Source organism: Plecotus auritus (genome assembly GCF_963455305.1).
Source record: "Plecotus auritus genome assembly, chromosome: 2".
Taxonomy (NCBI): Eukaryota; Metazoa; Chordata; class Mammalia; order Chiroptera; family Vespertilionidae; genus Plecotus; species Plecotus auritus.
Window position 1 is genome coordinate 9,517,683 of NC_137771.1, and position 27,957 is coordinate 9,545,639.

A 27,957-nucleotide genomic window follows, 5' to 3' on the forward strand; every position below is an offset into this window, starting at 1 on the left:
GTTTGATCCATCTGCAACTTTATTCCAGAGCAGAAATAAGTCATTTCCTAACAATAAATATAAAAAAATAATAATAAATTAAGGTTCGAAAAAAAAAAACTCCCCACAAAACAAAATCATTAACACTGATGGAGTCATGAATGTTGTCTAAAGAGGCGAGAGATGGATGGACCAGCCCCCAGCCTGGGAATGTCTGACACACACCGTCCTCTGCCCCAAGCCCTAGCCGGGCCCCCTGTCACACACACATTCTCTCCACAAAGTACAAAATACATATTTTAAAAAACCTCAACACAACCGAGCATCCTGCGAGGGCCCTGGGGGCAGAGGACAGGGCCTGCGGAAGGCACTAGAAGATGGGGAACAACTCTGGGCCTCTCCCAGCTGAGTGTGCTGTCTGTCCTCTTCTCGTGAGTGGGCGGGGCTTGAGGTACCCTGTTCCCGTGGCCACTCACCTCCCGAGACAGCGAAAGGGAGATTTGGAAATGTCCCACGTGTATGTCCCAAGGCCTTGGTGGGGCTCCTGCCCAGGATGCTGGGACCACGGCGGCGCCTGCTAAGTGCTTGGCTCTGTCCTTTGTGGACGAAGCACCCCCGGCCCGGGATCCCTGAGCACCTCCTCAGTTCAGTTCAGGCCAAGGTGTCCTCTAGACACCCGCCCTGCCCCCCAGCAGAGGCCTCAGAGTGGCATCCGTCAGAAACAACTGGAAATAAATAAGGTCCCCAGTGCCAGGCGCAGAGCTGGCAGGGAGGCCACTGTTTCTTCAAGTATTCTTGGCCGAGGGGGGCGCGAGGCCCTGTTGGAGCTCAGATGGGGATCCCCACTGTGTTCACTTGCTCCTTGAGTCCCAGCAGGCTGTAGGCGATGCGCTTCTGGTGGCCAGGCAGCCGCACCCCAATCTTCTTGATGTCACTGTGGGCGGGAAGGAGAGAGGGCGGGTCAGGGGCTGGGAGCGGTGGGCAGCTGTGGGAGGGGGGCTGAGGTGGGGGGAGGAGAGGGGGACCTTGGGGACCTGGCAGGGCAGAGGCCTGACGGAAGGATCTACATCCTGAAAGCATGCTGACTTTGACAAAAATAGAAAAATGACAGAAAAGCCAACTCGGTGAAGTGTTTTTTCTTTAAATCAAATCTGCAGGATTATCTGTGAAGTACTACTAGTAGCTGCTCCTTTCACACTCATTTGGTAGATTGGAAAACGGAGGCTCAGAGAGGTAAGTGACTTGCCCAAAGTCACACAGCTAGGAGGTGGGAGAGCTGGGGACCAAACCGCTGTGAACATTGCATTCCCTCCCCCACCTCGGGTCTGTCCCGAGTGTCCCCAGCGAAGGTCTCCCGCCCAGGCAGCACTGATGCCATCCCCAAGGGCAGGGATGCTCAAAGGCTGCTGCTCCAAGGTCTCTCCCCAGCCCCCACCTTATTTCACCCCACTCCCTCCAAGTCCTCACGGCTGCTAACTGACCAAGGAAATTCTTGCTGAGGGACCACCAACGGCTAACGCCCTGCTGGTCTCTAATAGGAGCGGCTTACGGGTCACCTGGGGCAGGTGTTTCCCCTTCTGGACCCCCAATTTCCCACCGGTAAAATGAAATAAGTGTCCAACTGGAGGTGGGAGACCCTGGAACCGGTGGCGGGGGGCAGCGGCATGTGTACCAGGAGCCCACAGTCCCCCTCCCCGACAGCCCTTCCCATGCAACCTCCATCCCCTTGTAAAACCACTTATGCTCCCGAGCCCTGGAGCAGGACGGTTCCTGCTCACTCTGGGAGTTTTCTCCTCTGCCGTCCTCACCCACCAGCCCAAACCCATGAAAACACCCAGGTTTTTATGGGCCGTCTCCTGGCTGTAACTAGAGCTAATTATATGGTGCAAGTTCCTATTTGCAATTCCAAGACGTGACTTTCCCACTGGCTCCTGGAACCCTCAGAGGAGTGCTGAGCAGGGAGAGCAGACCCAGGTGGGTGGAGAGGGTGGCTCAGGGACTGGCAGCTCCCACTGCAGCAGGAAGGCCAGGAGTCAGACATCTGGGAGAACTTCCTACCCTTTTACCCTACTGTGCACCAGGCGTGTCATATGCATGGTACCCATGCAGTCCCCACTGTGGGGAACCCAAAACCGAGACTCAAAGACGAAACCGAATTTGAACAAGGTCTCCTGCTAGGAAGTGGCAAATGTGGGACTTGAGCCCAGGTGTGACGGCGGAGCCCAAGCTTGGGACCCTGGCAGCTGGCTGGCAACAGGAGACACCCGGGACCCATCTCCTCTCTCCACATCTCCGTGCCTCCCTCTGGTCAGTCTGTGCTCCCCTGGCTCCCGTTTCTAACCTAAACAGTTGAGGGGTGTTACAAACAAGAACTGTTTTCCCCACCCCTGTAGGTTTCACAGTGTGGCTCCCGGAGAAGCATCTGCACCGCCGGGGAAAGAGGTAGGCTCCTGGGGCCACCTCCAGACTCCCTGGCCTTGCAGCTCTGCAGTGGGGCCGGGAGCCTGCATTTTGCCGGCTCTCAGAGATCCTGGTGCATGGTTTAAAAACCCAGGGTTTGCTTTTAGTCCATCTCATCGAGGCAGCAGTGGTAGCCATTGCTCAAGTCGATAAGAAGCAGAAAGGTTCCGGAAAGTCAGCCAAGACAGACAGAGACCAGAGAACAAATCTGGGACAAAGCCAAAAAGAAGACGTGGGCCAAGGGCAAAGTTCGGGACAAGCTCAATAACCTAGTCTTGTTTGACAAAGCCACATATGACAAACTTAATAGGGAAGTTCCCAACTATCAGCTGTGACCCGGCTGCTGTCTCTGAGACGGAGACCCCAGTTCCTTGGCCAGGGCAGCCCTGCAGGGTCCTTAGTGCAGGACTCACTAAACTAGTTCCAAGCACAGAGCTCAAGTAATGTACCCCAGAAACTCCAGGAGTGGGGATGCCCCAGCTACTGGGGAAAACGCAGGAACAACAGGTCCCACCAGCTAGACATTTTGAAAAATAAAGCTTTATTAAATTAAAAAAAGAACCAGTGAGGCATGAGAGTTGTAGGAGGGCAATGGCTGGGCCCATCCCCTTATCCCCATGCCCTCCTGAGGTCTAGGATAGGCCTGGTACACAGTAGGTCCTCAAGGAGTGTCTGATGAATGGATGGATGGATGGATGGATGGATGGATGGGTGGATGAATGCTTTAGTGTATGCTGATTCACTGCCCAGGCCACCTTGGGCCTGTCTCCCGCAATGGTGTATGGTTCATGTGACAGGGTGGGAGCTGAGGTTGCTTCTGAGGCCCGTCTAGGAGGCAAAAGCCCTGGGCTGGGAGGCAGAAGGCCCAACTCCAGTCCAGGACTCCACCCAAGCCTTGGGCCGTCCTGTCCTGTCTTTGGGCCTCAGTTTCTTTACATGTAAATGGGAGGTTCTGATTAGATGCTTCTGAGACCCCTGCCCCAGCCCCATTCTCTTTCAATACCAAGCCCCCAAGCCTCCCCTGCCTCCATTCTTAACCAGAGACACACCAGCTCCCGTTTCCCCCTCAGGATCCAGGGCAGTCACTCCCATCACTGGGACGAGGACACACAGGGCCGAGGCCACCTTTTTCCTGAGCACTCGCAATGCCAGCCCTGGCCCTGGGAAATTCAAAGGCCACACCTCCCCAGGAAACACCTACTACGTGCCGCCTGGACCCAAGGAGCGGGGAATGAGAAATGGCCTCGTATCCCCGATCAGTCATTCATGCAGCAGACGTCCCGTCAGCGCCAGGCCCAGGCTGAGGGCACGCGGAGACCGTAAGACCCTCACAGGACGCTGTGTGCAGCAGCAGCCTCAGACACTGGACAGGGCCTTTCCTTTTGAGAGGACGAAGATTTTTCTGGGGTGCAACACCACCACCTCATTAGCTCCTCAAAACCATTTAGAGGCCCTGGTCTAGCTGGAAACTCAGTGGCTCCCAAATAACAACGCACCGAGTGCTCAAGCTGAGGAAAGGGGGCACCATGGGACCACGGGGAACGTGCAAACGTGCAGCCAGCCCCTTGGCACAGACAGGCCTTGGAAGCAGGGAGGCCAAAGGACCGGGGACGACCTTGAGGCCTAAATCCAGACCCCATGGAGAAAGAGCGGAATTCTCCCGAGACCTGCTCAGAGCCTCCCCCTGGGATCCACGCATGTGCAGACACAGCCTTCAGGTTGAGAAAGTGCTTGCAATCCCATCCATCTCACTGATTTGAAGTAAAGAAGGAGGCAGCGGTGCCGTGAGTCACGCAGACCCCAGCTCTGAGCACCAACGGGTTGGTGGGAGGGGGAAGGAGCGTGGAATGACTTCCTGCCTTTATCCAGGCCTTTTCAAAACACAGCACACACGCACACACACACAGCCTCCGTCCATCCAAGATAGCCGTGTCCCGGCTCGTGGGAAAGGAATTGGCCGAGGAGCACCCCGGGCTATTTCGGGAAGCCTTTGAGAGCGTGTTTCCTGTAAGCACTTCTCTTGCCCTCAGCCCTGCTCACCCAGAAGAGAAGCTGTGCTGTCCTCTGTCCTCGGGGGGAGCCCCTGGAGGGGCAAAGGGGGCTGTTCCAGGTTCCCAGGGAAAAGGTGGGGACCCAGGAACCCGGGCATCTGCCCACGGGCTGGGGCGGAAAGCAAAGGAATAGAGGGATGAGCCCCTACTGTGCACCAGGCGTGTCATATGCATGGTACCCATGCAGTCCCCACTGTGGGGAACCCAAAACCGAGACTCAAAGACGAAACCGAATTTGAACAAGGTCTCCTGCTAGGAAGTGGCGAATGTGGGACTTGAGCCCAGGTGTGACGGCGGAGCCCAAGCTTGGGACCCTGCAGCTGGCTGGCAACAGGAGACACCCGGGACCCGTCTCCTCTCTCCACATCTCCATGTCTCCCTCTGGTCAGTCTGTCCTCCCCTGGCTCCCATCCCCAGCCATCCCCTGGGATGGGCCAGGGCCTGGTCTGAGAGGCCTTGATTAGCAGTTTGGAAGCCCCGCTGAGTGGTTTTCAGAGGCCCTGGAGAATGTTCATGCACAGGCCCAAGTCCCAGAACCTCTGTGACCCAGAACCGTGAGAGGCTGGGGTCATCCCCTCCATGTGGTTCCCAAAACCTCCTAGTCCCAACGCCCATTCCTGCCGTGGCCTTGAACCCTATACAAGTGCGGCTGTTGGAGGACATCACACTATTTTTAGAAGCACAAAAGGCCAAGAGGATAGTGTCTTCTCCCTCCGGGGTGGGAGGAGGCATCCCTGCCAAGGCCCTGCCGGGAAAGGTCCCCGATGCTGGAGCTGGGAGGAGAGATGAGCTCCCACAGGACAGCCTGACGAAGGGCAGAAGCAGGGCTGGGCAAGGGGAACTGGCACTCTTTGCCAGGATGGACCAAGGGCTGACAGTCACCATGTGGGGAGAGGTGCCTGGGAGGGGCTGGCCCGGGCCCTTTCTCCTGGGCATCAGCCAGGGTGTCCAAGGGCTCTGCCCGTTTCTTCTTGGCATCCTGGAGAGGAAGGCTGCCCCTAACTGGCTGTGACCCCAGGCAAGCGTTGCAACCTCTGGGCCCCAGTTTCCCCATTTGTAAAACGGGGAAGTGATAATAGCATCTATTATTCCAAAGGCAAACGGAACTCAATCAGCAATGGCGATGAAGGGAAGTCATTCTTTTCCCAGAGTCCCGGCTATAAACGCTGTGACCTGAAGTAAGCCACGTAATCTCGGAGCCTCAGTTCCTCCACTGATGACCTCCATGGTCCCTGAGCTCTGGACCCGGACTGACCAGGGCTGGAATCCTAACTCTGTCCCTAGCGGCTGCAGGACCCTGGACAGGTCACTGCACTTCTCTGCACCCACTTCTCACGTGTCCACTGAGAACACGGACAGGCCCCACCTGCCGAGTTAGCACGAGGACTGATTCCAGGCAGCAGAGGACTAATCCCAGGTGCTCGGCACAGAGCCGGCCCACAGGCTCCCTCGAGAAATGCTCCTGTTAATGTGACTGTTACTCTCCCGCTCTGGGAAAAAGACGCCGGAAGAAGAGGGAGCCAAGCAGAATTGCTGGCTGCCGGCCTGGTTCTGCCCTTCCTCCCCAAAGCAGAGGGAGAGAGAAGAGAGGAGGGTGGAGAGGAGAGAGGAAGGGTGGTGGACCCAGGGGCAGGAGGCGGCAGGCGGCACGGGCAGAGCCCAAACTCACTCGTTGGTCATCTGCACCACCTTCTCGATGGCCGTGTAGCCCGCCGCCAGGAAGTGCTCTGTGTACTGCTGCATCTTGATGGACTCGAGCCACTCGGACACCGTGCGGAAGGGCACCCCCTCGGAGCCGCTGGTGCTGGGCAGCCGGATGGACACTCTGCAACATGAACACCCACCCTCGGGTCAGGGCTGCACACCCAGCCCGCCCTAGGCCCTGAGCCTGTGGCTCTTTAACTTGGGCAATTCACCCAGCTGCCCCGGCCTCAGTTTCCTCACCGGGCATCGGGAAAGCCAAGTCAGGTGGGTTCAGGGAGGCAGCCTGGCATGCTGGGAACACTCAGTGCTTGAAGCTTACTGCCGCCCCTCTGCCCCTACTGACAAGACCACCACCAATAACCACAAAACAGCGAAACCTTAACAGTGAGACTCAGGTTCCTAGCGTCACAGTCCCAGCCTGGTCACGTGCCCGCACGTAAGATACTGAATTGCCTTTCCCAATTCCTCATCTACAAAAGGGGGAGGATTCTAGGACCCACCTGTAGGTTGTTTAAATGAGTTAAAACATGTCAGGGCTGAGAGCAGTGCCCGGCACACTTAGCATACGTGTTGATGGCTTTCATCCGTGTTACCCATGCCAGCCCCTGTCCGGTCTAAGTAAAGCCGTGCATGACTCTGAGCCCTCGCCCACGAGCCTTGGCTGGCCACTGCGCTGAAGTGGTTCGGGAGTCAAGCTGGGGGCTGCCACGGGTGGAGGGCATGGGACTCACCGGGGGTCAAAGTCAGCCAGGGTCTTGAGGGAGTCGGGAGCGCGGATGAGCTTGTCCAGGATGCTGACGATGTCGGCGAACTTGGGGCGGCGGGCGCGCTCCTGCTGCCAGCACTGCATCATGAGCTGGTAGATGGCGGAGGGGCACTCCATGGGCGTGGGCAGCCGGAAGCCGTCGTTGATGGCTTTCATCACCTGGTGGGTCAGGAGAGGCAAGACGGTCAGGATGCCTTCCCAGCCCTCAACCCACGCAGGTCCCCGGGGAGCGCAGGTACAGAGAGGTGGGCAGAGGAGCAACGAACGCCCGGGGGGTCCCAGAAACAGACAGGCTGGTCCTCCTTTCTTGAGCTGACACACAGCCTTCAAGGCTGGACAAACAGCAGGTGTCCAGGGGCTGTCTCCATACTTCCATGGAGGAAGGGACTCTGACCCTGGTCCCTCACAGGCACCAGGCAGCAGCCATGCTGTGAGCCAGCCTCCCTCCGGTCTCTGGACATCTATACGAGCGGCCCCTTTCGCCCAGGCAGGCATGTCCAACGCGCGGCATGCGGCCCACCAGCCGCGAGGTTGGCCTAGAGCACTCTTCGCCTCCTTGTGTTCGCCTGGCTGCCTAGCTGTGTTTTGTCTCAGCAGAGATGTGACCTCCTCTGAGCAGCCTTCCAGGCCTTCAGGCCGGGTGAGGCATCAGGCATGTGCACACACACCCATGTGCACACACACGTGAAGGTACATGCAGATACACACCCACAAACATGCACACACACCACTAACTGGTTTCCTTGTCTTTCCACTGACGGTAGTAAGAGACTGGACCTGGAACCCAGCACCAGGCCTGGCACACAGTAGGCCCTCAATAAACCTAATTGAACAAACCCACGAATGGGGATCAGATGAAGATTGGCACCCAAATCTCTTCTCTGCCCAGCCTTGGGGTTCAGGAAGGAGTAGAGTTTAAGTTCGGGTCCAGGGCAGGCCAGGCTGGGTAGGATGAGGGGGCCTACCTCGTGGTTTGACAGCTCCCAGTAGGGCCGCTCGCCATACGTCATCACCTCCCACATGACAATGCCATAACTCCACACGTCGCTGGCCGAGGTGAACTTGCGGTAGGAGATGGCCTCTGGGGCTGTCCAGCGGATGGGGATCTTGCCACCCTGTAGGGGACCCAGGCCCAGTCACCACTGTCCTCGCTGATCAGCCTCAGGACTATTGCAGCCAGGCCAGATTTTGCAGGCAGGACCCCTCCTCCGTGCACCCTACAGGTGCTCCCGCCTCCTGAGGCCCGTGCCCCAGGTGTGCAGGTGCGAGGACCCCACCGCGAGGCAAAGGCTGCTGCACCCTCAAGCCGTGGACCCCAGCGGCGACAGCCCCCTGGCACTCACACTGGTGGTATAGGTGGCCTCGGGGTCGTCCTCCAGCACGCGGGACAAGCCAAAGTCGGACACCTTGCAGACCAGGTTGCTGTTGACGAGGATGTTGCGGGCGGCCAGGTCGCGGTGGACGTAGTTCATGTTGGCCAGGTACTTCATGCCGGCCGCGATGCCCCGCAGCATGCCCACCAGCTGCAGCACGCAGAACTCGCCATCCTTCTCCTGCCAGAGCACAGGCCTCAGCCACCAGCCGACCCGGAGCCCAGCAGGGCACCCCCAAGCCTGCCGCCAAGGGTCCCGGCCCACCCCAGTTCACATACATACCCGAAGGAACTTGTCCAGGGCCCCGTTCTCCATGTATTCAGTGATGATCATCATGGGCTTGTCTGCAGGGGGTGGGCACAGGTGTAAGGGGATAGCACAGATGGGGGGTGGGCACAGATGGGGAGTAGTGGGTACAGCTATGGACAGAGCCCCTGTATGATAGCCTTGGTGGGCAGCCCTCTCCACCCCCTTGTAGGTCAGGCCCCCAAGGGCCCCCCCTTCTCCCCCCACTGGTGACAAGCCTCACATTTGGAGACGACGCCCTCCAGGCGGATGATGTTGTGGTGGCTGAACTGGCCCATGATGCTGGCCTCGCTGAGGAAGTCCACCCGCTGCTTCTCGGTGTAGCCGGCTTTCAGCGTCTTGATGGCCACAGGTACCTCCTTCTTCCCCGACGCCTTCAGCGTCCCCTTGTACACCTCCCCAAACTCTCCTGCAGGCAGGCAAGGGGGAAGGAGCACCCCAGTCAGCCGGGACCGGGCACTCCCAGCCCGTACCAGGCCCCTCGCAGGCGTGCCAACCTCACCTGCTCCGATCACCTTCTGCCGCGTGACACAGGATGGGTGGATCTCGGTGGTGAACTTGAGCACGGCCTGGTTGGGGTCCTCGTAAGTGTGGGGGTCTACATATGTCTTCAAGGGCTTCAGTTGTTCTGGAAGGCGGAGGAGGGGCTGGTCACGGACAGGCCAGGGAGGGTCGCTGGGAAGGGTTGCCCTCAAGGAGGAAGCGGAAGCTACAGGACCAGGGACCAGGAGACCGGGACCAGGCCATGGGACATGGAGCTTCTGGCTCAGCCCCTCGGAGCTGCCCGGGGAGTCTGGGAGTGCCCGGGCTGCAGGCTGAGATAGGGCAGGGGGCCTGTGGGGACAGGGGGAGGGGCACGGAGGGGGCGGCATCTCACCTGACTTGGAGAAGTAAACATCCTCCGAGGACTGGCGGGCCCGCTGGCTCTTCCTCCTGAGAACCCACAGGAACCAAACACAGGGGGTCAGCGGCTGCTCTGGCCAGGAGCCTCCTGACCCCGCGGTGGCCCTGAGTGGGGACTATGTGTGCTCAGCGCCCTGCTCTGTGGGCAGAGGGCGGAGGGCAGGCTGGGGTGGGGCAGACAGGAAGCGACAAGTGGGCTCACTCCTTGGGATCTGTGCCCCGTCACGGCCAAAAGGAGGGTTTTCCTCATTAGCGCTCCCCTGGCGCTTCCTGCCTGCGTGTCCAGAGGAAGTGTGGACACACCGTTAATAGTTAATAACAAGGGCAGAGATGATGACCGCCGTGTCCCAGGCCCGCACGGCGTGCCAGGCGCTGTGCTGAGCACTTCGTAGCTTATTGCATCTTCACCCCCGCCAGCGGCAAAGAGCGATCACTATCAGCCCATTTTCCAGACAGGAAACCGAGGTCCCCACCCCTCTGTGTCCCATGACGAACCTGCGATGGATGAAGAAGCCGATTCCTGCCAATGCCAGGAGCAAGACAATGCCGACGGCCACTCCGCCAATCACCGCCATGTTGGCAGATCCTTCCATGGCTGTTGGGGAGACCAACTGATGATAAGGAAGCCCCCCCAACTCCACACCCCATTGCACCCCACCTTAGGGACACATGCTGGGTATTTTTACATGTGATGGTCATAACGCTCTTTATTCCCATTTCACAGATGGGCAAGAAAAGGCCGTCCCCCGGGAATACAGCAGGCACTCCCAGGTGTGGGACTCATCCTTCCTTCTGCTCTGAACGAATATCGCTGGGTCCCCTCCCGCAGCTCCCTGTTCGGGCCCCTCCCCAGGCCGTCAACCCACACGGGGCTGTCCTAGAATCAGGCTGACCAGGAGGGTGGATTTCTGAGTTTGTTGACCCATTTCCTCCTCTCAGGATGTCCTAGCTGCTCCATTTCAGGGCCCTGGCCTGGCTCACACCCCGGTCCCCGACTCACATAGCGTCTGGAACTCGTGCACCTTGCTGCCGGCCCCCTGGCCCTCCTGCGTCAGCGCCTGCACTTGGACCAGGTAGGTGGTGTCCGGAGCCAGGTCGTCCAGGGTCACAGAGAAGTCCTCGGTGCGGCGCACGTTGTAGCTGTTGGAGTCGCCCTAGGGGTGGGCAGCGGGTGCAGAGGCAGATGGTGAGGGCCGGCAGGGGCATCAGCTCAGCCCACAGAGACCACCCCTGCTTAGCTCACTTATGCAGCAAACTCAATGCTCTCCTTACGGAGGGGGAAACTGAGGCTCAGAAGTCAAGTGGCTCGCTCAAGGTCACAGCCAGCAAATGCATGACCCGGACTCAAACCCAGGTCTGCTTGATCCCCAAGACCTGGATTTTCCCCCAACTATCTCGTCTGGGAATTCCAGAGCACTGTGTCTCCTCTCCCCCAAATCTCTGCTGTGCTGGCCCGGGACAGGTGACTCAGGAAAAGCCCAGACCTCAGTTTCCCCATCTGCAGAATGGAGCTTCTTCAGACGGCTGTGTCATGTAGTGAATATCTGTGACACCCCTCCCTGGCCTTCTGCAAGTTACCTTCTTGCGGTAGGTGACCTCGTACTTCCACACGCGGCTCTGCTGTGGCACAGGGATGCTCCAGGACACGCTCAGCGAGGTGGTGCCCCGGCCCTCCAGCTTCACCTTGGGGGGCTCTGGGCAGAACAGCAGGTGGGGGAGGGGTGTGATGAGCCACCCAGGGGTGGGGGGGCAAGTGTCCCCAGGCCCAGATCCATCCACAGCCCAAGCTTTTTAAACCCCCACCTGGGATTCTTAACTTCCAGCTCTATTCACAGAGCCCCAGACCCCGGCCCCACACAGCTAGCCCCTCACGAGATCCCTGAGAGCATTGATGAGTGCATAAATAATAAAAACAAAGTAACAGCCAACTCCTGCTCTCGCCTTTCTATGGAGCAGGCACTGTTCTAAGAGCTTTCTATACAAGAATTTATTAAATCCTCTCAATAGCCCTGCTACCCATGTCACAGGTGAGGAAACAGGCTCAGAAAGGTTAGGTAACTTCCCACAGGCACCGAGCTGGGAAGTGACTCCAGAGACTGTGCTTTTAACTATTTTCTGCTGCTCCCTCTCCGAACACAGCTGAGCCCTGGGTGGCGGTCCTCTGAAGCCCCACCTGAGCGACAGCCACCACCCTGGGCCAGGCCCCCACCTGTCTGGTTGATGCTGACGCTGGCGGTGCGGAAGCTGCGGCTGGCCACCAGGTCCGAGACGCCGTTGCGGGCCTCCACGGCAAAGGTGTAGTTCATGTGCGGCTCCAGGTCGCTGACTATCACGCTGGTGCGGGTCAGCTTATTCGGGAACTCGGAGTAGCGCACGCTGGCCTCGCAGGGCCTGCACTCGCCTGACTCGGGCAGGCACTGTTCGCAGGTGACCTTGTAGGTGATGTCTTCGCGGCCCCCGTTGTCCAGGGGCGCCGTCCAGCGCAGCTCCACTTTGGCACCCATGCCCACGGCCGTGAGGTAGCTTGGGGCAGAGGGCGGGCCTGCACAGAGGGCAGAGGGCAGAGCTCGAACCCAGGTAGCCCTGGACATGTCAACCACCAGACCCTGGCCACCGGTCGACCTCCCTGACCCGCTGCAAACTCACCTGTGCAGGGCATCGACAGCGAGTCCTGCAGAGCCCGGAAGTAGCCTTCCTCACACTCGCAGTACGTGGCCCCCTCAGAGGACGGCAGGGTGTGTGCGGGACACTCCAAACAGGGACTCTCGGACACCTCCGATTTGAAGAATCCAGACGAGCAGGCTGGTGGGCACAGGGACAGACATCGGTCAGTTCAACCAGTTCCCACGGCAACGACCTTTCCACTCCCTGGCCATGGGACCCCGGCAAGTCGCTAAGTCGCTATGGGCCTATTTTCTCATCGTAAAATGTCTTGTGATGTGAAAATGCATGGCAAGCACCTACCTCACGCTGGACACTCAGGAAATACCTCATCTGCATGCTCCAAACCTGTGCATCACTCCCCACTGGCTCTTGCAAGAAGAGCCATGCCCCTGAGCTCGGCATTCAAGGCCCACGTCTCACCCTTCAGCTTCCTTAGAACCCTCTCTCACACCTGCTCAGCACTGGACAGAGCATGCTGTCCCTCCTTTCATCTGTGCAAACCAGCCTGACGGGTCCCCACCTGGACGTCGGGCTGCCCAGGGCAATAACTGCGTCTTCTTCACTGTTTGTTTTGATGACTATCACCACCACCACCACCTCAACTGGTCAGCCAGGCACACCAGCTCAGGATGCCACCCTGCAGGTGCTCCCCCCACACCCAGATCCGACCGTCTTTCCGTTCCAGGGCTGGCCGGCCAGAAAGCAGGAAAGGCCAGGCCCCCAGCATTTTCTCTGGGTCTGTTTCCAGGCCCGAGTCATTTCCGCCACTCACAAAGGCAGCCAGGAAGCAGTTCTTCCTCCCCCGATTGGTAGGTCCTGTCCTGGCAAGGCCGGCGAGGGGCTCAGGCACCTGACTCCAAAGCCTTTTTTCTCACACTGGCCTATCCTGCCCCTGCCCCAAGCCCCTTCCCGGCCCCACAGGCAGGAAGCTGCCCAGACACAAGGCCCACTGTGCGGGGCTACCCAGGGCTCCAAGTGGCCAGAGTGGAGAGGGGTCACCCTAGGGACATCTTCCAGAGCCCTCCTTCGGCTTAATCTGTGGATCAAACACTCACTGACCCTGGGGTGGGCATGGGCCCGAGGTGTGACAAAGCCCCTGACCTCAGGAAGCAGGAGCATGTGACAGTGTCTGCCATAAAGGAGTGGGCAAAGGGCTAAGGGGGTGGAAACAACCTTGGCCAGAGGTCTGAGGAGTCATGGAGGAGATGTTTCAGCTGGGGTTTAAAGGCTGAGTAGGAGTTCGGTAGGGCAGAAATATCGGGAGGAGTGAGGGGTGAGAAACAGCAAGACTAACAGAAAGCATGAGTGGCTTTGTGGGCACAAATGGTGGGGGGTATTAGGCAATAAAGGCTGGGAGGTCTCCAGGAACCAGAACGAGAAAGGCCTTTAATGCCAGGCCAAGGAGCTGGGGCCTTATCCTAAGGGCAATGAGACCATTGAAGGTTTGATGTAGAGAATAATAGCACAGTCAGATCTGCATTGTCAAGAAAAACCTTGGACAAAGTCTCCCTCCTGTCATGTCCCCTGTGTGAGGAGAGGTGGGACCGGGACAGGGGTCAGGAGAGAGGACTCAAAGAACACCCAGTTCCTTACGGCCTTGGACAATGACTTCCTGTTAACGACTCTTCTTACAGGGGGGCCCCGGGGACCGTCCCAGCAGCCTCTCTCACCCCCTCCGCTGGTCCTGCCCGGTCAGAACCTCAGCACGTGCTGTAGGAAAGGGGACCTGTCCAGGACAGAGGGGGCCTGGAGCCCCAATAACAAACACTGACCGCTGATTAAACAACGACGGGGTGCAGCTCCTGGGCCAAGCGCTTGACATGCATTTAGTCCTCACGATAAGCCTGTTAAACTTGGGCACTGCTACCACTCACTTCGCTTGGAGGCGGAGAAATGGCTGTGCAGAGGCCAGACAACTTGCCCAAGTTCAGCAAGCTCCTGAGACACAAAAACAAAACCTCAACCCAGCATGCTGGACTTGAGCCCCTCTCCTTTTCCACAAGCATCTCAATTCGGAGCAAAGAGGGATCAATGTTCTGGAACAAGCCCAAAGCGGCGATGGCCTGCGTCAACAGCCAGAACATCCCAAGACTGACTTCAGAGCAGCTGGGAAAGGGGGTGGGAGTGGGGGGTCCTAACATAGATCTTCTCACACTGGGCACATTTACGTCCTATGGGAAGAGAAGGGTGGAATCAAACCCAGGGTGGGGTGGCCAAAGTCTCCTTCAGGTGTCCTAATGTACTTAAGAAATCCCTGGGTATTATGCATTCATCCTCATAGCTCATAGAAGACAAAAATAGCTCTCTCCTCTCCCAAATCTTCGAGTAAAAATGAGACTCCAGAAAGCCGGGCCATGTTTATCCTGGGATTTCAATTCCCCCCGATGCTCGGACTTGTCTGCCCGGGGTCTACACCCTGGGTGAGCGGTGCTGCAGGAGGTCTCGTCCCAGCAGGGTGGGGTGCTCAAGGGCCTCTAGAATCTCAATCGCACCTTTCCAGTCCAGGCTCTCAGGCTGCGGAGCCTCCACAGCGCGGGCTTGGTTCTGCTTAAGGCTTTAGCCACTTGCAAACCCCCCACCATGCCCCCACTCCACAACCACGTGGCTGCGCCCCAGCCCCCCAGCCCTATGCCAAGAGGAGGAAGTGGGGGAAGAGTCGGGTTCCATTCTCTGGCCCCAGAGCCTGGGGGTGGCCCGCCTGCTGCCGGCAGGAAAGAGGGAATTTGGAGAGATTTCCGCTGCGGATGTGCCAGATAACACAGTGGAGAGGCAGCATCAACAGGGCATGTGCTTGCCTGACGAGAATGTGCTGCCCCCTCCTCCAACCACAGAACTCCAAGGGGCTCTCCCCGGGGCCGCGCCAGAGCGTGCCAGTGCGCAGGGGCCTCAGAGTTCATGGGTAGGACACCAGCAAGCTCCTGTGTCTTCCTCACTTGGCCTGACTGGGGATTTCCTGGCATTCTGGGCAGGCAAGCGGGGACAGGGGGTCACACACGGGTGTTCACACACACTCAGACACAGTCACACACCAAAATATACTCACTGTCCCTTAGCCAACCAGCAAATTCTTATGCATCCTTCAATAACCCAGCTTGGCTATTATAGAGCTCCTCTACACAGCCCTTCCAAACTGCCCAATTTCTGGCTCCCTTCTTGCCCCATTAGGGCATCTATTACTCAATCTTATATTTACCAAATAGAAATTGAGCACTTCCTACACTGGCACAATGCTGGGTGCTGGGATACGACGGCAAGAGAGATAAACACCATTTCTGCTCCAGGGGAATTCACAGCCTGGCTGTAATGCTCCGGCCGAAATTATTTCTGCGCATATTAGGAGCCTCTATGAGACTGGCAGCTCCTGGAGAGCAGGAAGGGAGTCCAATTTATCTGTGTCTGATGGCCCAGCAGAGGGGCTGGCACACAGTAGGTGCTTAGCTACTATTTGTGGGCTGGATGGATGGATAGATGAATGAATGAATGAATGAATGAATGAATGAATAAATGGCAAAACCTACAATGTGCACATTAAACATATGCTCTAGGACCAAGAAGTGAGCAGTGTTTCAATGCCCAGGGAGACCCTGTGGGGATGGCGTGCCAGGGCATCCACCTGCCTACCTGCCTGGCACACACCTGGCTTTGGCACACCTGGAGATCTTCTCTGGCCCCACTCACCTGGCAGGCCTGTATCACTCTAAGCAGGGGAACTGGGGCATGGTGGCTGCACCCTGGGCTGTACCCCAGTTTTTCCAGTTCCCGATACCCGCCCCTCAGGTGGCAGCGTGGGGTGACTCAGGGACAGACGCCCTCTGGCATGACGCAAATCCAGCCCCTGGCAGAGCTCCTCTCCTCAGGCCCAACCACCTCTCAGGCCAGTGGTGGGGAGGTCACAGGGTCAGGAGGTCACAGTAGCAATTCACCCGGGGCCAGTCACCTCCTCAAGCCGTGCCCAGCTGGCGTGCAGCACCTCCTCCCAAGAATGCAGAGTGTGGGCTTTGTCTCGTGCCCTCACAGGCAGCCAGTGGCAACCCATAGTTACTGACCCAGCGAACGAGGGAAACTGAGAGCTCTGGGCCCTGGGGGCTTCTCGCTCCCTACCAGGCCCTGTGGTCCCCACAGACACAGGTGTCCCCCATGGCCCCAGTTGCTGCCTGCAAGGTGATTGCTGCCAGCACCTTGACGCTTTCACACACACGCTCTGGGGAATTATCTTGGGGGCATTCCTCCACCAAGCCCTGATAAGCGAGGCTCCCTCCACCCCCAGCCTCCCAGCTTCCTGCTCTCTCCCCACCACCAGCCTTTTATCTTCTGTTTGCTTTCCCTCACCTCCTTCCTTCCTTCCTTCCTTCCTTCCGTTCTGGGGACCCACTCACCTCCGGTGAGGGAGGGAGGGGCCTCCCCAAGGAGCTGCCATCACCTGAATTTGCCCCAGTGTGAGCTGAGGGTGGGGCAGACAGGGTATGAAGCGGGGGGGGGGGGGGGGGGGGCGGCAAGGGCAACCCCACAGAACTGAGGCCCCCTGGCACACAGGGCCCCCAGCCATGTCCTGACAAAGCGGGGCTCCTGCCAAGGCCCAGGGCCACCTGCCTAAGACCCACCTCAACCAGAGCCTCTCGTGCCCCGGGGATGCCTCCCTTCAGCTATGGACCTTGGACGAGGCCGGGGCCACTCGGATGACAGTGCTAGGACCCTGCTCCTCGGCACGGGGTGAGGTCCCACGGTCAACAGGCTGGCAGAGCAGCCCAGGTTCTCAGACTGAGCCACAGCACCAAGTCCCAGGAGGTACACCCTGGTCACTGAGGCCCAGAGGGGACTCACCAAGGTCACCCAGCTACAGATGGAAGGACACATGCCAGGGGCAACTGGGGACAATGTACTGGCCTCCTCATTCTAGGCCCCAGCTCTCCTGGCCACTGTTTCCGTTCTCTGGGCCTCAGTGTCCTCCTCTGTAAAGTGGGAATAAAATCCTCAGCCCCTCTGGGTTGTTGGTGAAGATGGAAGAAAACCTTGCTTATGAAATGCTTAGCATGGGGTCTGGAATGGGGTATCCCTACGAACCAGGAATAGAGAAACTAAGGTAGAGAGGAGACATTCCCGAGGTCCTGAGCCCCTTAAGGGAGCAAGAGTCTCCAAGGAGGGAATTCCCAAACCCCCACCTCTAGCTCTGGCCTCCCAGCTGCCGGGCTGAGCCTCTGGCCAAAGCCGCTGGCCACCTGCTCACCTGGCCAGCAATCCCCTGGCCGAGGCGCCAGCCGGGGGGCCCGCCAGCTCAGCGGCCAATGCCAGCACAGGAAGCGGAGCCGAAAGGGAGACAAAGCCGCCCCAGGGGAGACGACGGTCAGCCTGAGTGACTCCACTGTCCTCCAGGCGGGGCCGGGGGTGGGGGTGCCAGAGTGAAGCTGGCTCATTCCTGACATAGCTCACGAGAGTTCTCCGGGCAGTGTGCCCACCTGTCCAACAGCACCTGGGAGGTGCCTCCCTTCCGCTGTCCATTTAACTCTTTCCTGCGCTCGGAGCTTCCTGGGGAAAGAACCCTGAGGAGAAACAAACTTTGGGAATAACCTGGACCAGGTGCTAGGTGACCTCGGGGTACCCACGCCCCTTTTCTGGGCACAGTTTGTCATCCATACAAGCCCCAATGGGAGAATCCAGGTCAACAGCGTTCTCCCATTAGGAACAGGGGGACAGACCCTACACCTCTCTCAGTTTCTCCCTCAACATGCGCAGTAAACACCCTCCCGATCACCCCACCTCCTGCACGAGGACCTGCCATCCTGGGGTTGCCCTGAGAACTGGTCCCAAGGCCAAGAGCTGAGTCAGGGATTCCAAAGGAACTGGTCATTTCCCGCCCCATTTCCTGATCCATCCTCTAGCCTGGATGCCGCTGCGTCGCCTGGATTCAAATCCTGATGCAGCCACATCTCAGCTGTGTGACTCTAGGCAAGTCTCTGAGCCTCAAATCCCTGTCTGTTAAATAGAATGGCAGATCCCGGCTGGTGTGGCTCAGTGGTTGAGCGTCGACCTAAGAACCAAGAGGTCACGGTTCAATTCCCAGTCAGGATACTTGTCCTGGGTTGCAGGCTTGGTCGCCAGTGTAGGGGGCATGCAGGAGGCAGCCAATCAATGATTCTCTCTCATCATTGATGTTTCTATCTCTCTCTCCCGCTCCCTTCCTCTCTGAAATCAATAAAAATATATATATTTTTAAAAAGGAATGGCAGGAAGGCGGTGCAAACTCAGCAAGAGCATCCGGATAAAGTGCTTGCCTAGCTGGTGCCTGCCCTTGGAGAGCACTTGTCTATGAAAGTTACTGTTATTCTCTCCATCGGCGTCGTGGTCAGGGGCTGCTGGGAGAAGCCTGGAGGGATACAGGGAAGCCAGGCTGGAGGCTCACAGCCTTAGAGAGGGCCCCTGAGCACTGAAGGGAATTTTGGTAGAAGGATCCTGAGGAGGGAAAAGCAGGCAACAGGTGGCTGACAGTTGAGAGGGTCCCACCGGCAGAGTCAAAGATTTCGCTCTCGGAAACCAGTCCTCCCTACCCGGGGCTTGCTAGCTCTTCACAAACAAAGCCTGCCAGAATCCTGACCCCCCACCTCCGGGGGAGGGAAGGCTGCCCTGCTTGCTGGAGACCCCCCCACCCCAGTCCCAACCGTCCACTTATCTTTCCAGGGCCTGAATCACCAGCCTGTGGAAAGTTTTCAGCTGCCCCTCACCCCCACCCCCGCATTCTTGTGTGAGGATGTCATGTGGGAGGAGTCTGCTCAACCCACTGGGCTGCCTCAGCCCCCCCCACCCCACCCCCTCGTCATTGTCTGAAACTGGGAGTGTGCACTTGAGGTCACCTAAATCAGGGGCCGCCTCACCCAGCAAAGGGGAGCTGGGAGGACAACGGGGTGGTACAAACGGCCAGAACAGAGACTGCACCACGGACTGATGGCCTGAGAGGCTCTCAGGGAACTTCCCATCCAGGGTTTTGCAGACTGTGTTAGGCAAGGTTCTGAGGATTTGTTTTAGGGGACAAGGGGGGCCTATCAGAAAGGGCTTCACGCTCCTCTAACACTTCAACCCACTTCTTAGGCTGTAGGACCCAGGGCTAAAACCAAGTATCAAGTCAGCGGTAACACTTGAACTTCACATTTTATTGACACGTGAGGCCAGAGATGAATAGAGATCTACCCAAGGTCACCCAGTGGGTATGTGCAACTGCATGGACTAAATCCCCAATTTCTCAGCACCCCGCTTACCTTAGCAAAGAATCTCCCAGAGAAAGGGGATGAGCTGGCCTTCCAAAGGTCGGCCTGCATTCCACAAATGCCCCGCCCCACAGCCGTTTCCAGAAAAAAAAAAATCACCCACTGAAAAAAGTCCATGTTGCTGTAGCGATTTCCGCTGTCACAGGCCCTGGCTGTGCCAAGCCACAGCCTCCCCACGTGAGCTCACCAATGCCCAGAGAGAGTCTGATTTAATTGGCTCCCTCTCTGGTTTGATTTGTCATCAGTAGAGTAGAAGCCCCTATGAGAGAATCTGGGTCTATGGCCTGTGGAGGGTCAGGTGAGGAGAGGGGGCGCACAGATCCTATATCTTCCTTCCACCTTTCCCCCAACACAGGCATTTTTCAAAAGCTCCCAGATAATTTTTCTGGGAAGCTAGGGGATGTGAATCCTGAGTCCAATTCACTTACCTCCATGTACAAAAAAGGAGCTCAAGACCCAGAGAGGTTAAGTGACTTGTCTAAGGTCACACAGTGAGTTAACAGAGTTGGAACTAGTTCCTGGGACTGTACCAGTTGTCCACAGTGCTGGTATACATGTAGTAGATACCCAAGATATTCTTGTGGGATGAATCAAAAATAACAATCACACTTAAAAGCACTTATGTGTCAGACACTGACCTAATCAGTTTATGAGCATTAAGTCATTTAATTATCATTACAACTCCACAAGATGGGCACTATGTTCATCTCCACTTTGCAGGTGAGAAAACACAGGCACCGAGAGGTTCAGGAATGGGCTTAAAGTCACAGAGCTAAACAGAGAGCTGGGATTTGAAGCCAGGCATTCTCGACCTGGAGTCCTTGCTTGTAACGTCCACACTAGACTCCATTCATTCATTTCACAATTCATTCGTTCTCAATGAAATAAAAAACCTGAAGTCTAGGAAGACTTTGCCGTTTCCACTAAGAGAACCACATCCGCGCAGGGATGACCTTACCAAGATCCCACAGTCCTGGGAACACAGGCTCCACCCCAGAACCCCCTTCCCCAGCCACCCCTGCCCCATTACTCACCCTGGCAGGCGTCCTCCACCTTCTCGTAGCCCTCCTGGCACAGGCACTGACCAATGGGCACCAGCCACTCGCCGTCGACTGCACAGTGCATGCGTGGCTCTTCAGCCCCAGCGGGAACCACAGCATGGTCCACACAAGTGCCAGCCACGGTGGCCAGGGCGGGTGCATCGGAGCCGGCGATGGTCTCAGGGAAGCGAGCCAGGCCCTGCAGCAGCTCGGGGCACTTCTTGTAGTAGACGCGGACAGAGAGCAGCGCCACGCAGGCGCCGATGTCCTGGAAGGCCAGGTAGAAGCCCTTGTGGGTGAGCGGCCCCACGGAGCGCTCCTCCACGTTCAGCTTCACGTGGCGTGCCTCGAAGTCGCTGCTGACTGTGATCTCGTCGGGCGCGATGGTATCGATCTTGGTGAACTGGCGCTTCTGGAAGTTGGTGCCGTAGTCCACATCCGACTCGGCGTAGTAGAGGTTGAAGGTCTCCTTGCAGGAGCTGGCGCCCCCCGGGAAGCTGTTGCAGTCACGCACGGTGAACTTGAGCTCGATGAAGATTCGCTCGGCCTCGCCGCGATACACCCAGTTGGTGCGCAGCCAGTTATCCTGGTCGCCGGCCACCACGTTGCACACGGAGTACATGTAGATGGGCGTGTCGTCCATGATGATCTGCATCAGATCCCACTGTGGGGGCCAACAAGTTAGTGTGGGTAGGCCCCCGGGGGGGGACACTGAGGCCCAGAGGGAATGCCCAGGTGGCAGCCCTGGGCACCAGGAAGACACGTTTCAGTTCTTGCTATCCTCATTCTACAGGGAAGGAAACTGAGGCCCAGAGAGGTGCTGTGTGTCACCCCCACACACTAGAAGTACCGAGTGAGCCGGGAGTTGCCCCCTGTGGTTTCTGATCCCAATGTCAGGGTGCTGAATCTGTATTAGACTGTGAGCTGGGGTGGAGCACTGAAGCTCTCCAAGCCTCCAAGTCTACATCTGTAGACTGGGGACAGATCTAGCCCACAGAATTGGTGTCAGGTAAATGACAGATGTCTACAAACTGCTGAGCACACTGCCTGGCAGGGGAAGATGAAAGAGCTGTCATGCAACAACTGGCATCATCAGCATTATCATCATCATCATCATCATCATCATTATTCTTCTTCACTGTGTGCACATGTGAGCGACAGGGGAAGAGGCTAAGCCAGAAATAATGGGTGATCTCCCATCATTTAGGTTTTGGCTTTGGGACAGACAAGTGCATCTTCTTCCCTCCTCAAAACATAGCTTGGCCCTGGCCAGCTTGGCTCAGTGGATAGAGCGTCAGCCTGCGGACTGAGGGGTCCCGGGTTCGATTCCGGCCAAGGGCACATGCCTGGGTTGCGGGCTCGATCCCCAGTGGGGGGTGTGCAGGAGGCAGCCAATCAATGGTTCTCTCTCATTATTGATGTTTCTATCTCTCTCTCCTTCTCCCTTCCTCTCTGAAATCAATAAAGAAATATATTTTTTTAAAAAAATAAAAACATAGCTTGGCCTCTTCCAGGAAGAATTCCCAGGTTGGACCAAGGTTGGGCCACGTGCCCCTCTCTGGCTCCCAGTCTCAAGTCCCCCGTGTCAAAGTACTTGGCACCTACGTGGTAACACCTACCTCTGGCTCCCACACTAGATTCTGAGCTCCTTGGGGTAGGGACTAGGTCTAATGCATTTCTGTATGCACAGAGCCTACCTGGAACAGAGTAGGCACTCAGGAAAGTATTTGTTGGATGAATGAGTGCATGAATGAATGAAAGCAGAGGGGCTGAGGAAAGAAGCCTGGGCCGCACTGTGTGACACAATCCAAGGCCTCCAATGCCCTTGGGCCTCGGTTTCCCTCTGTGTAATGACTAGGTTAGATGAAATGAACTGAGATGCCTCCCAGCTGGACATTCCAGCATCCAGGAAATCCGCGAGAGTGACCATCCAGGCCTCCTCGAAGCTAAGGGGACCAGAGACAAGCACCTCACTCACGCAGATCTTTCCAGCAGTGGGAGCTGTCCCAACTAGCCCCCTGGAGACACACTTCTCCATGGCTCAGGGCCCCAGGACAAACTCAGCAAGGGCCCATTGTACAGCAGGGCACACTGAGGCCCAGTGAGCAGCAATATCTTCCTCAAGACCACGTGGTAGTGACGCACAAAACTGGAGAAAGGACCCCAGCATCTTGCCCTCCAGACTGGGTCATCACAGGCCAGGGCAGAGGGAAGACAATTTGGATGGGGATGAAGCAAAACAAACTCAGTCCCGAGCAGGAAGGGGGAGCAACAGCTGGGGGAGCAGAAAGGAACTTAATCCTTTTCCCAGGCAGGGGCTGCGGGCACCTGGGAGCCACTGTCCCTGTCTCTCCCTCACCCGCACCTCCTGGGCTGGGACCTGGAAGACAGGGGGAGCTTTTAACCCCTTCCCTCCCAAGACAGTCCCCCGCGCTGGGGGTATCCAAGCCCAGGGTGGCTGCCACCACCCCTCCCAGCCTTGGGCTAAAGGGAACTCCCAAGGGTCCCCGCTCAGCCAGGGCCTTCAGCTGTCTCCCAGCCCTTTCCACCTTTCAGGTCCCTCCCTACCACCTTCTAATCCCCAGCCCACCCTGGGATGTCTACCTGGAAGCTGGTGTGAGAAGCAGGACACTAAGTATGAACCCTGACTGAGCTGTTTGATCTAGACTGGCCTCATCCTCCCTGGGTCTCAGCGCCCCCATTCCCATGCTCCCGCCGGACCCCTAAGGCTTACCCCTTTGCCATACGGGTGCGTGAGCCAGCCGAGTTCCCCGTTAGCTGCAGCAAAGTCCAGCAAAACAACTGGAAGAGACAGGAGAGGAGGCCAGTAAGCTTGGGGGTATCTCTGGGGGTCAGGCCACGGTGGGAAAGATGAGAGTCTTCCAGGAACCCCAAGAGTCCTTGTTGGCTTCTTCAGCCCAGAGAGAGAGAGACCCCACTGTACAGGGTCACCATATCCATGAGACCGATCCCTCAACACATAGGGAAACAGAGGCCCAGGGAAGGGACGGGACCCAGTCAAAGCTACACAGCGGGTTGGGTGAGGACAAGGCCTCCTGTCTCGTAGGCCACGACTCCAGCCACGCCACCCTCTCAGTCAGCCTCCAGCTGGGCAGAGCAGGACAGAGCTTAGCCCAGCGGGGAGACAGCAGCTGGGCAGAGAGCTGGGGCTGTCAGGGCTGAGCTGTTAGGTGACACCACGCTGCCCTGTCTACTTCATGGGATAAGGCCTCTAGACAGCACTTCACAGGCACATGGGCCTTGGGGGCCCTGGTATCTATTCCCGCCCCATCCTCAACCCCACCAAACCACGTAGCACACGCATATGTGCACACACGTCTCGTGGTCCCGCAAGGAGAGAGGCCTGTTAACAGGTGGGAACGGCTCCAGGGAGTGGAGGGGGAACCGGTAGGGGGTGTCTGGAAACCGATCTTCCCACCACAAAAGCCACAGAGCAGGCGGGATAAAGCCCTGAACCCACGGGGCCTCGAGGAGGGGCCCAAAGATACACACAGCTGGCGAGGTCCCCTCCTTGGGAAAGTCGCTCCCGCTGCCCTGTCCCCATCCCCTGGCCACTGCCCTGCAGAGGTGCCTGTGGGACTGGGATGGGAACCCTGGGAGGGGACTTCCAGGCCCAGAGGGACCAGGTTCCAGGACGACGCTGGCCCCAGAGAGGTATCTGGAGCCTGAGGGAGGGACTCACCGCCAGGGGCTTCCCTAGATCCAGGCAGCTCCCACCCATCCACCCTGGCTCTCTGCCAGGCTCAACGGCTGCAGCCAAGACCCAATGGGTGCTGCTCCTCCTCCATTTCCAAGTAAAGCCTGGGTAGCTGCCAACAGGTGCCACCCACCCTGGAGGGCAAGGAGATTGGGGAAACTGAGGCATGGGACCTAAGACAGGTCCACAAATTCAGAGGGTAAAGCCCTAAGGTGAGAGGTAAGGGACCCCAAGTACCCAGTTCCTTTGGGCCCTGGAGCATGAGGAACAGGACCTCAAGAAGCGGCATTGCTCGGGGCCAGGACCTGGGAGAAGGGCTCCAGGGGCGGAACTCCAGGCAGCAGGGAACAGAGAGGGGCCTGGTTCAGAGGTGGGGGCTGGGGGGGGGGCCAAGCCAGGGGCCTGAGAAGTCTTCGAAACCCTTCCCCAAGGTAAGACTGCCGGCTCCCCTGGGTGTGAGGCACTGCCATCTGACCGAAGGCCAGGGCCACCGCTCTCGAGGAAGAGCCCAGCAGCCCAGACGGGGGCGAGGGACTATGAGGTGGCACCTGCCCCAAGACCATGAGGGGAGGGGAGGGGGGCTGGAGGGTGCATGGGGCCTGGATTTGTTCAGACATGCCCAGGGCCCAGGCTTGGAAAATTCACTAACTCCTCTAGCAAATGGAATGTTTGGGCTACACAGGAAGAAATCTGGAGGTTCCTGGCTGCCACTGGGGGGGAAGTATGGGGGGGGGCGGTGCACCAGGACAATGGTAAGTGCACACCCGCCTCCACAGACAGGTGGGAAGCCACAGTCCATGCCAAGGGAGGGGGCTCATGTCTCCCAGGCTCTGAAGGGTTCATCTGACACAGCGGGAACCCCACAACCCCTGCCGGAGCGGGGCTCCCCTTCCAACCCTCAGGCCTGGCCCTGGAAGTATCACAGGTCTCAATCTGAGAAGGAAAAGAGCCTTCACACAGGAAGGAGCCCCTCCCGGGAAATTCCCTCGAACCCATCACCAGGAACAGGAGCCCAGCCCCGGCTGTCCCTCCACCCTGCTCTTCCAGGGCCTGAGGCACCTGCTTCCCTGGAAGGCGGGTGGGGGCTGGGAGCCCCTCCGCTGCGCCCAAAGGCTTCCCAGAGAGGCCTGGGCCGGGCCGGGCTCATCCAGGAGCCCTGGGTCCCTCGCTCCACCGCCAGGAAAGCCTCCTCCGACTTAAGTTCCAGCATCTGTCACCCTTGCAGGTCCCAAGGCAATACTACCTCCCACTCCTCTACCGTCACCTCCCTGTTCCCCATCTCCCTGCAACCAAGACTGGTTAAAGGGGGGGGGGGGCGGGCTCAAGAGACTCTGTGTGTATGGTGGTGGGGGGTGGGAAGGGGGAGGGGGGAGGGGGGAGGGGAATGAAGTAAAAAGGGAAGGAGACAGAGCTGAGCTCTTACAGGATCAGGAAGCCAAGGGCTTTCAGGCCTCCTGAGCACTCTCCAGGCCTTTTCCCATCAGCACCTCAAGCCAGCACCCCTGCACCCCTGCCCAGCTATTCCCACTTCCCAGGAAAATCCACCATGAAACCACAAGGCAAGGGGCCCCGAGCTCTGGCTGCCCAAGAAGCCAGATGCTCAGATCCGACCCTCGCTGTGCACAGGGCCCCGTCTGGTGAGGGCTTGGCCCTGTTGTAAAGATTCAATGTCTTCTGAGAATCTAGCAGGTTCCATCTGAGTCTCCAAATACAGCCTGGCTCCTCTACCCACGGGGAGGGGGCGAGAAGGAAGAATGGAACTGAGCAGCAGCCGGGTTAAGGGAGAAAGGGACATGTGTGTCCTTCTCTCACCCCCAACCCACCCCTAGGCAGATCCACCACATCAGCCTGATTCCCAGAAACGTAACAAACTAGCAGCTGCCATCTGGGCCATCAGTCCCCCCACCCCACCCCACCCCAAGGCTCAACTCCCTATGGGAGTTGTTCAAAGGGACTCCGGGAGCCTACAGATAAATAGTCCCCCATCCCAGGACTCTGCCATAAACACCCTTTCCTCCCCCATCCCATGGAAGTCACCTAGGCTGGGGAGGGCTCCACGTGGGAACGAGGGGACAAGGCCGCTGCAGGATAACAATCACCCAGCAGCGTCAGTGCAGCCTAATCCCCCAGCCCCCACGGGCAGCCTTTGAAAAGGGACTGTAGTGATTCCAGCTGTCTCTCCCCTTCTCTCCAACCACAGTCCCCAAGGAAGGGGGAGGACCAAAAGCTGAGGGGGTGGGGGTATTGAGGGCCACAGAAATCCCTGCCATCCATTCCTCCTGGGAGTTGGAACCAGCAGCCTTGGCTGACCCAGAGACTGGGACAGAATGCCACCCCACACCTCCACCCCCAAGAGCTCCAGCTCCAGCGTTAGCGCCCAACACGCAGGAGCAAAACCTCCGACCTCAGTTTGGGAGGCGGAAAACCAAGGCAAGGCTCAAGGAAACTTCTCACCCGGCCAGGGCTTCCTCCGCACTTCCCCCTGGTGGAGCCTGCGGAAGCCTCTGCCCAGGCCAGCGCAGAAAACTCGTTCTCACCATTGGAAGCTGAAGCCGGCCTCTGCTGGGTGGACAGGAAAGTCCTGGGCCACGGGCAGGAGCCCCCATCCTCTCCCCGACTCTAGCTGAGGAGCAACGCCCCCATCCACACACTCCCCGCGCCAGGGCAGCCTGTGGGCCCCTCACCAAGTGCGGCGCAGGGAGCGCCGGGGCGGGGGTGGGTGATTCAGTCTCCAGCCTCGGGTGCCCGGACTCCCTGGTGGCCCTAGGGTGATGGCTCCACACCTCGAGGCCGCGCCCCCACCTGCCGCATTTCCCCGTTCTGAGTCACCCCTGGCTTGCCCAGAACGCTTGACTTTGGGACTTCCTGTCGGCACTGGTGGCTACGAACCTGTACCCCGCGCCTGGGAGTGCGGGGTGGGAAGGAGGAAAGGCTACGCGTGGCCAGACTGACCCGAAACTCCCCTCATGCTCTCTTCCCAGCCTGGAGGCAGAAAGGGGGGTGGAGAAAATCTAGGGAGCAGGGACTTCGGCAGTGTGCTCCCCGCCAGCCCAGGAGCCCCCTCCCCAAAATGAGGGGCCTTCACAGAAATGCCTTCTCCGCAAAATCGGAGCAAACGGGTTAGTGAATTCAGATCACCAAGAAGCTGAGTCCGCGCACCGAAAGCCCTTCCGACACCCCATTTTCCAAGGGACCCCCCGCGCCCCGGCCGGGATGCGTTCCTGAATCCGCGCCGGGGCTGCAACCGCGTGGCCCAGGTCTCGTTCCCTTCTCCGCGGCCTCCGAGCCCCGCGCTCCCGGGCCGCTACCCCACAGCTTCTAAAACCCCGGGTGTGGGAGGTGGGGTCCCAGGTTTGTCCCAGTCGCGGCCCGCGCGCCTCCCAACCCCAGCGCTCCGGGGCTGGGCGGCGGCAGGTCGGTTTCCAAAGTTGCGCGCGGCGAAGCGCACGGAGCTCGAGGAGGCGCCGCGGTTTGGGAACCCGGCAGCCCGGGCTGGGGCGGGCTGGGCAGCCGCCGCGCACACAAACTCACCTTCCTTGCCCTGCGCCGCGGTGGCGACGAGCATGCAGCCCCACAACAGGGCGAGGCAGGTACGGGGCCTCCGACGCTCCATGCCACGCTCCTTGCTCTAGGCCTGATCCCTGCCCGGCTCCCGCACGCCCGCAAGCCGGCTTCGGTGTTCCGCTCCCGCCCGCTGCCCGCGCGCAACTTCAGCACCTCCTGCCCCAATCCTTAAT

The 27,957-nt window shown here is 58.5% G+C and overlaps 1 protein-coding gene across 1 annotated transcript; it reads right to left on the reverse strand.

The window, feature by feature from the left end:
• Window positions 1-27,957, reverse strand: EPHA2 (EPH receptor A2). The gene is made up of 17 exons (XM_080655051.1): window positions 27,752-27,957; window positions 23,237-23,304; window positions 20,497-21,166; window positions 12,189-12,344; window positions 11,752-12,084; window positions 11,121-11,236; window positions 10,543-10,696; window positions 10,038-10,137; window positions 9,517-9,572; window positions 9,142-9,267; window positions 8,863-9,048; window positions 8,616-8,677; window positions 8,304-8,513; window positions 7,926-8,075; window positions 6,926-7,119; window positions 6,160-6,315; window positions 1-913 (listed from the first exon to the last, which is right to left on the reverse strand). Exons 1-17 carry the CDS (start codon window positions 27,831-27,833, stop codon window positions 808-810), a joined length of 2,925 nt encoding a protein of 974 aa, XP_080511177.1. The 5' UTR covers window positions 27,834-27,957; the 3' UTR covers window positions 1-807.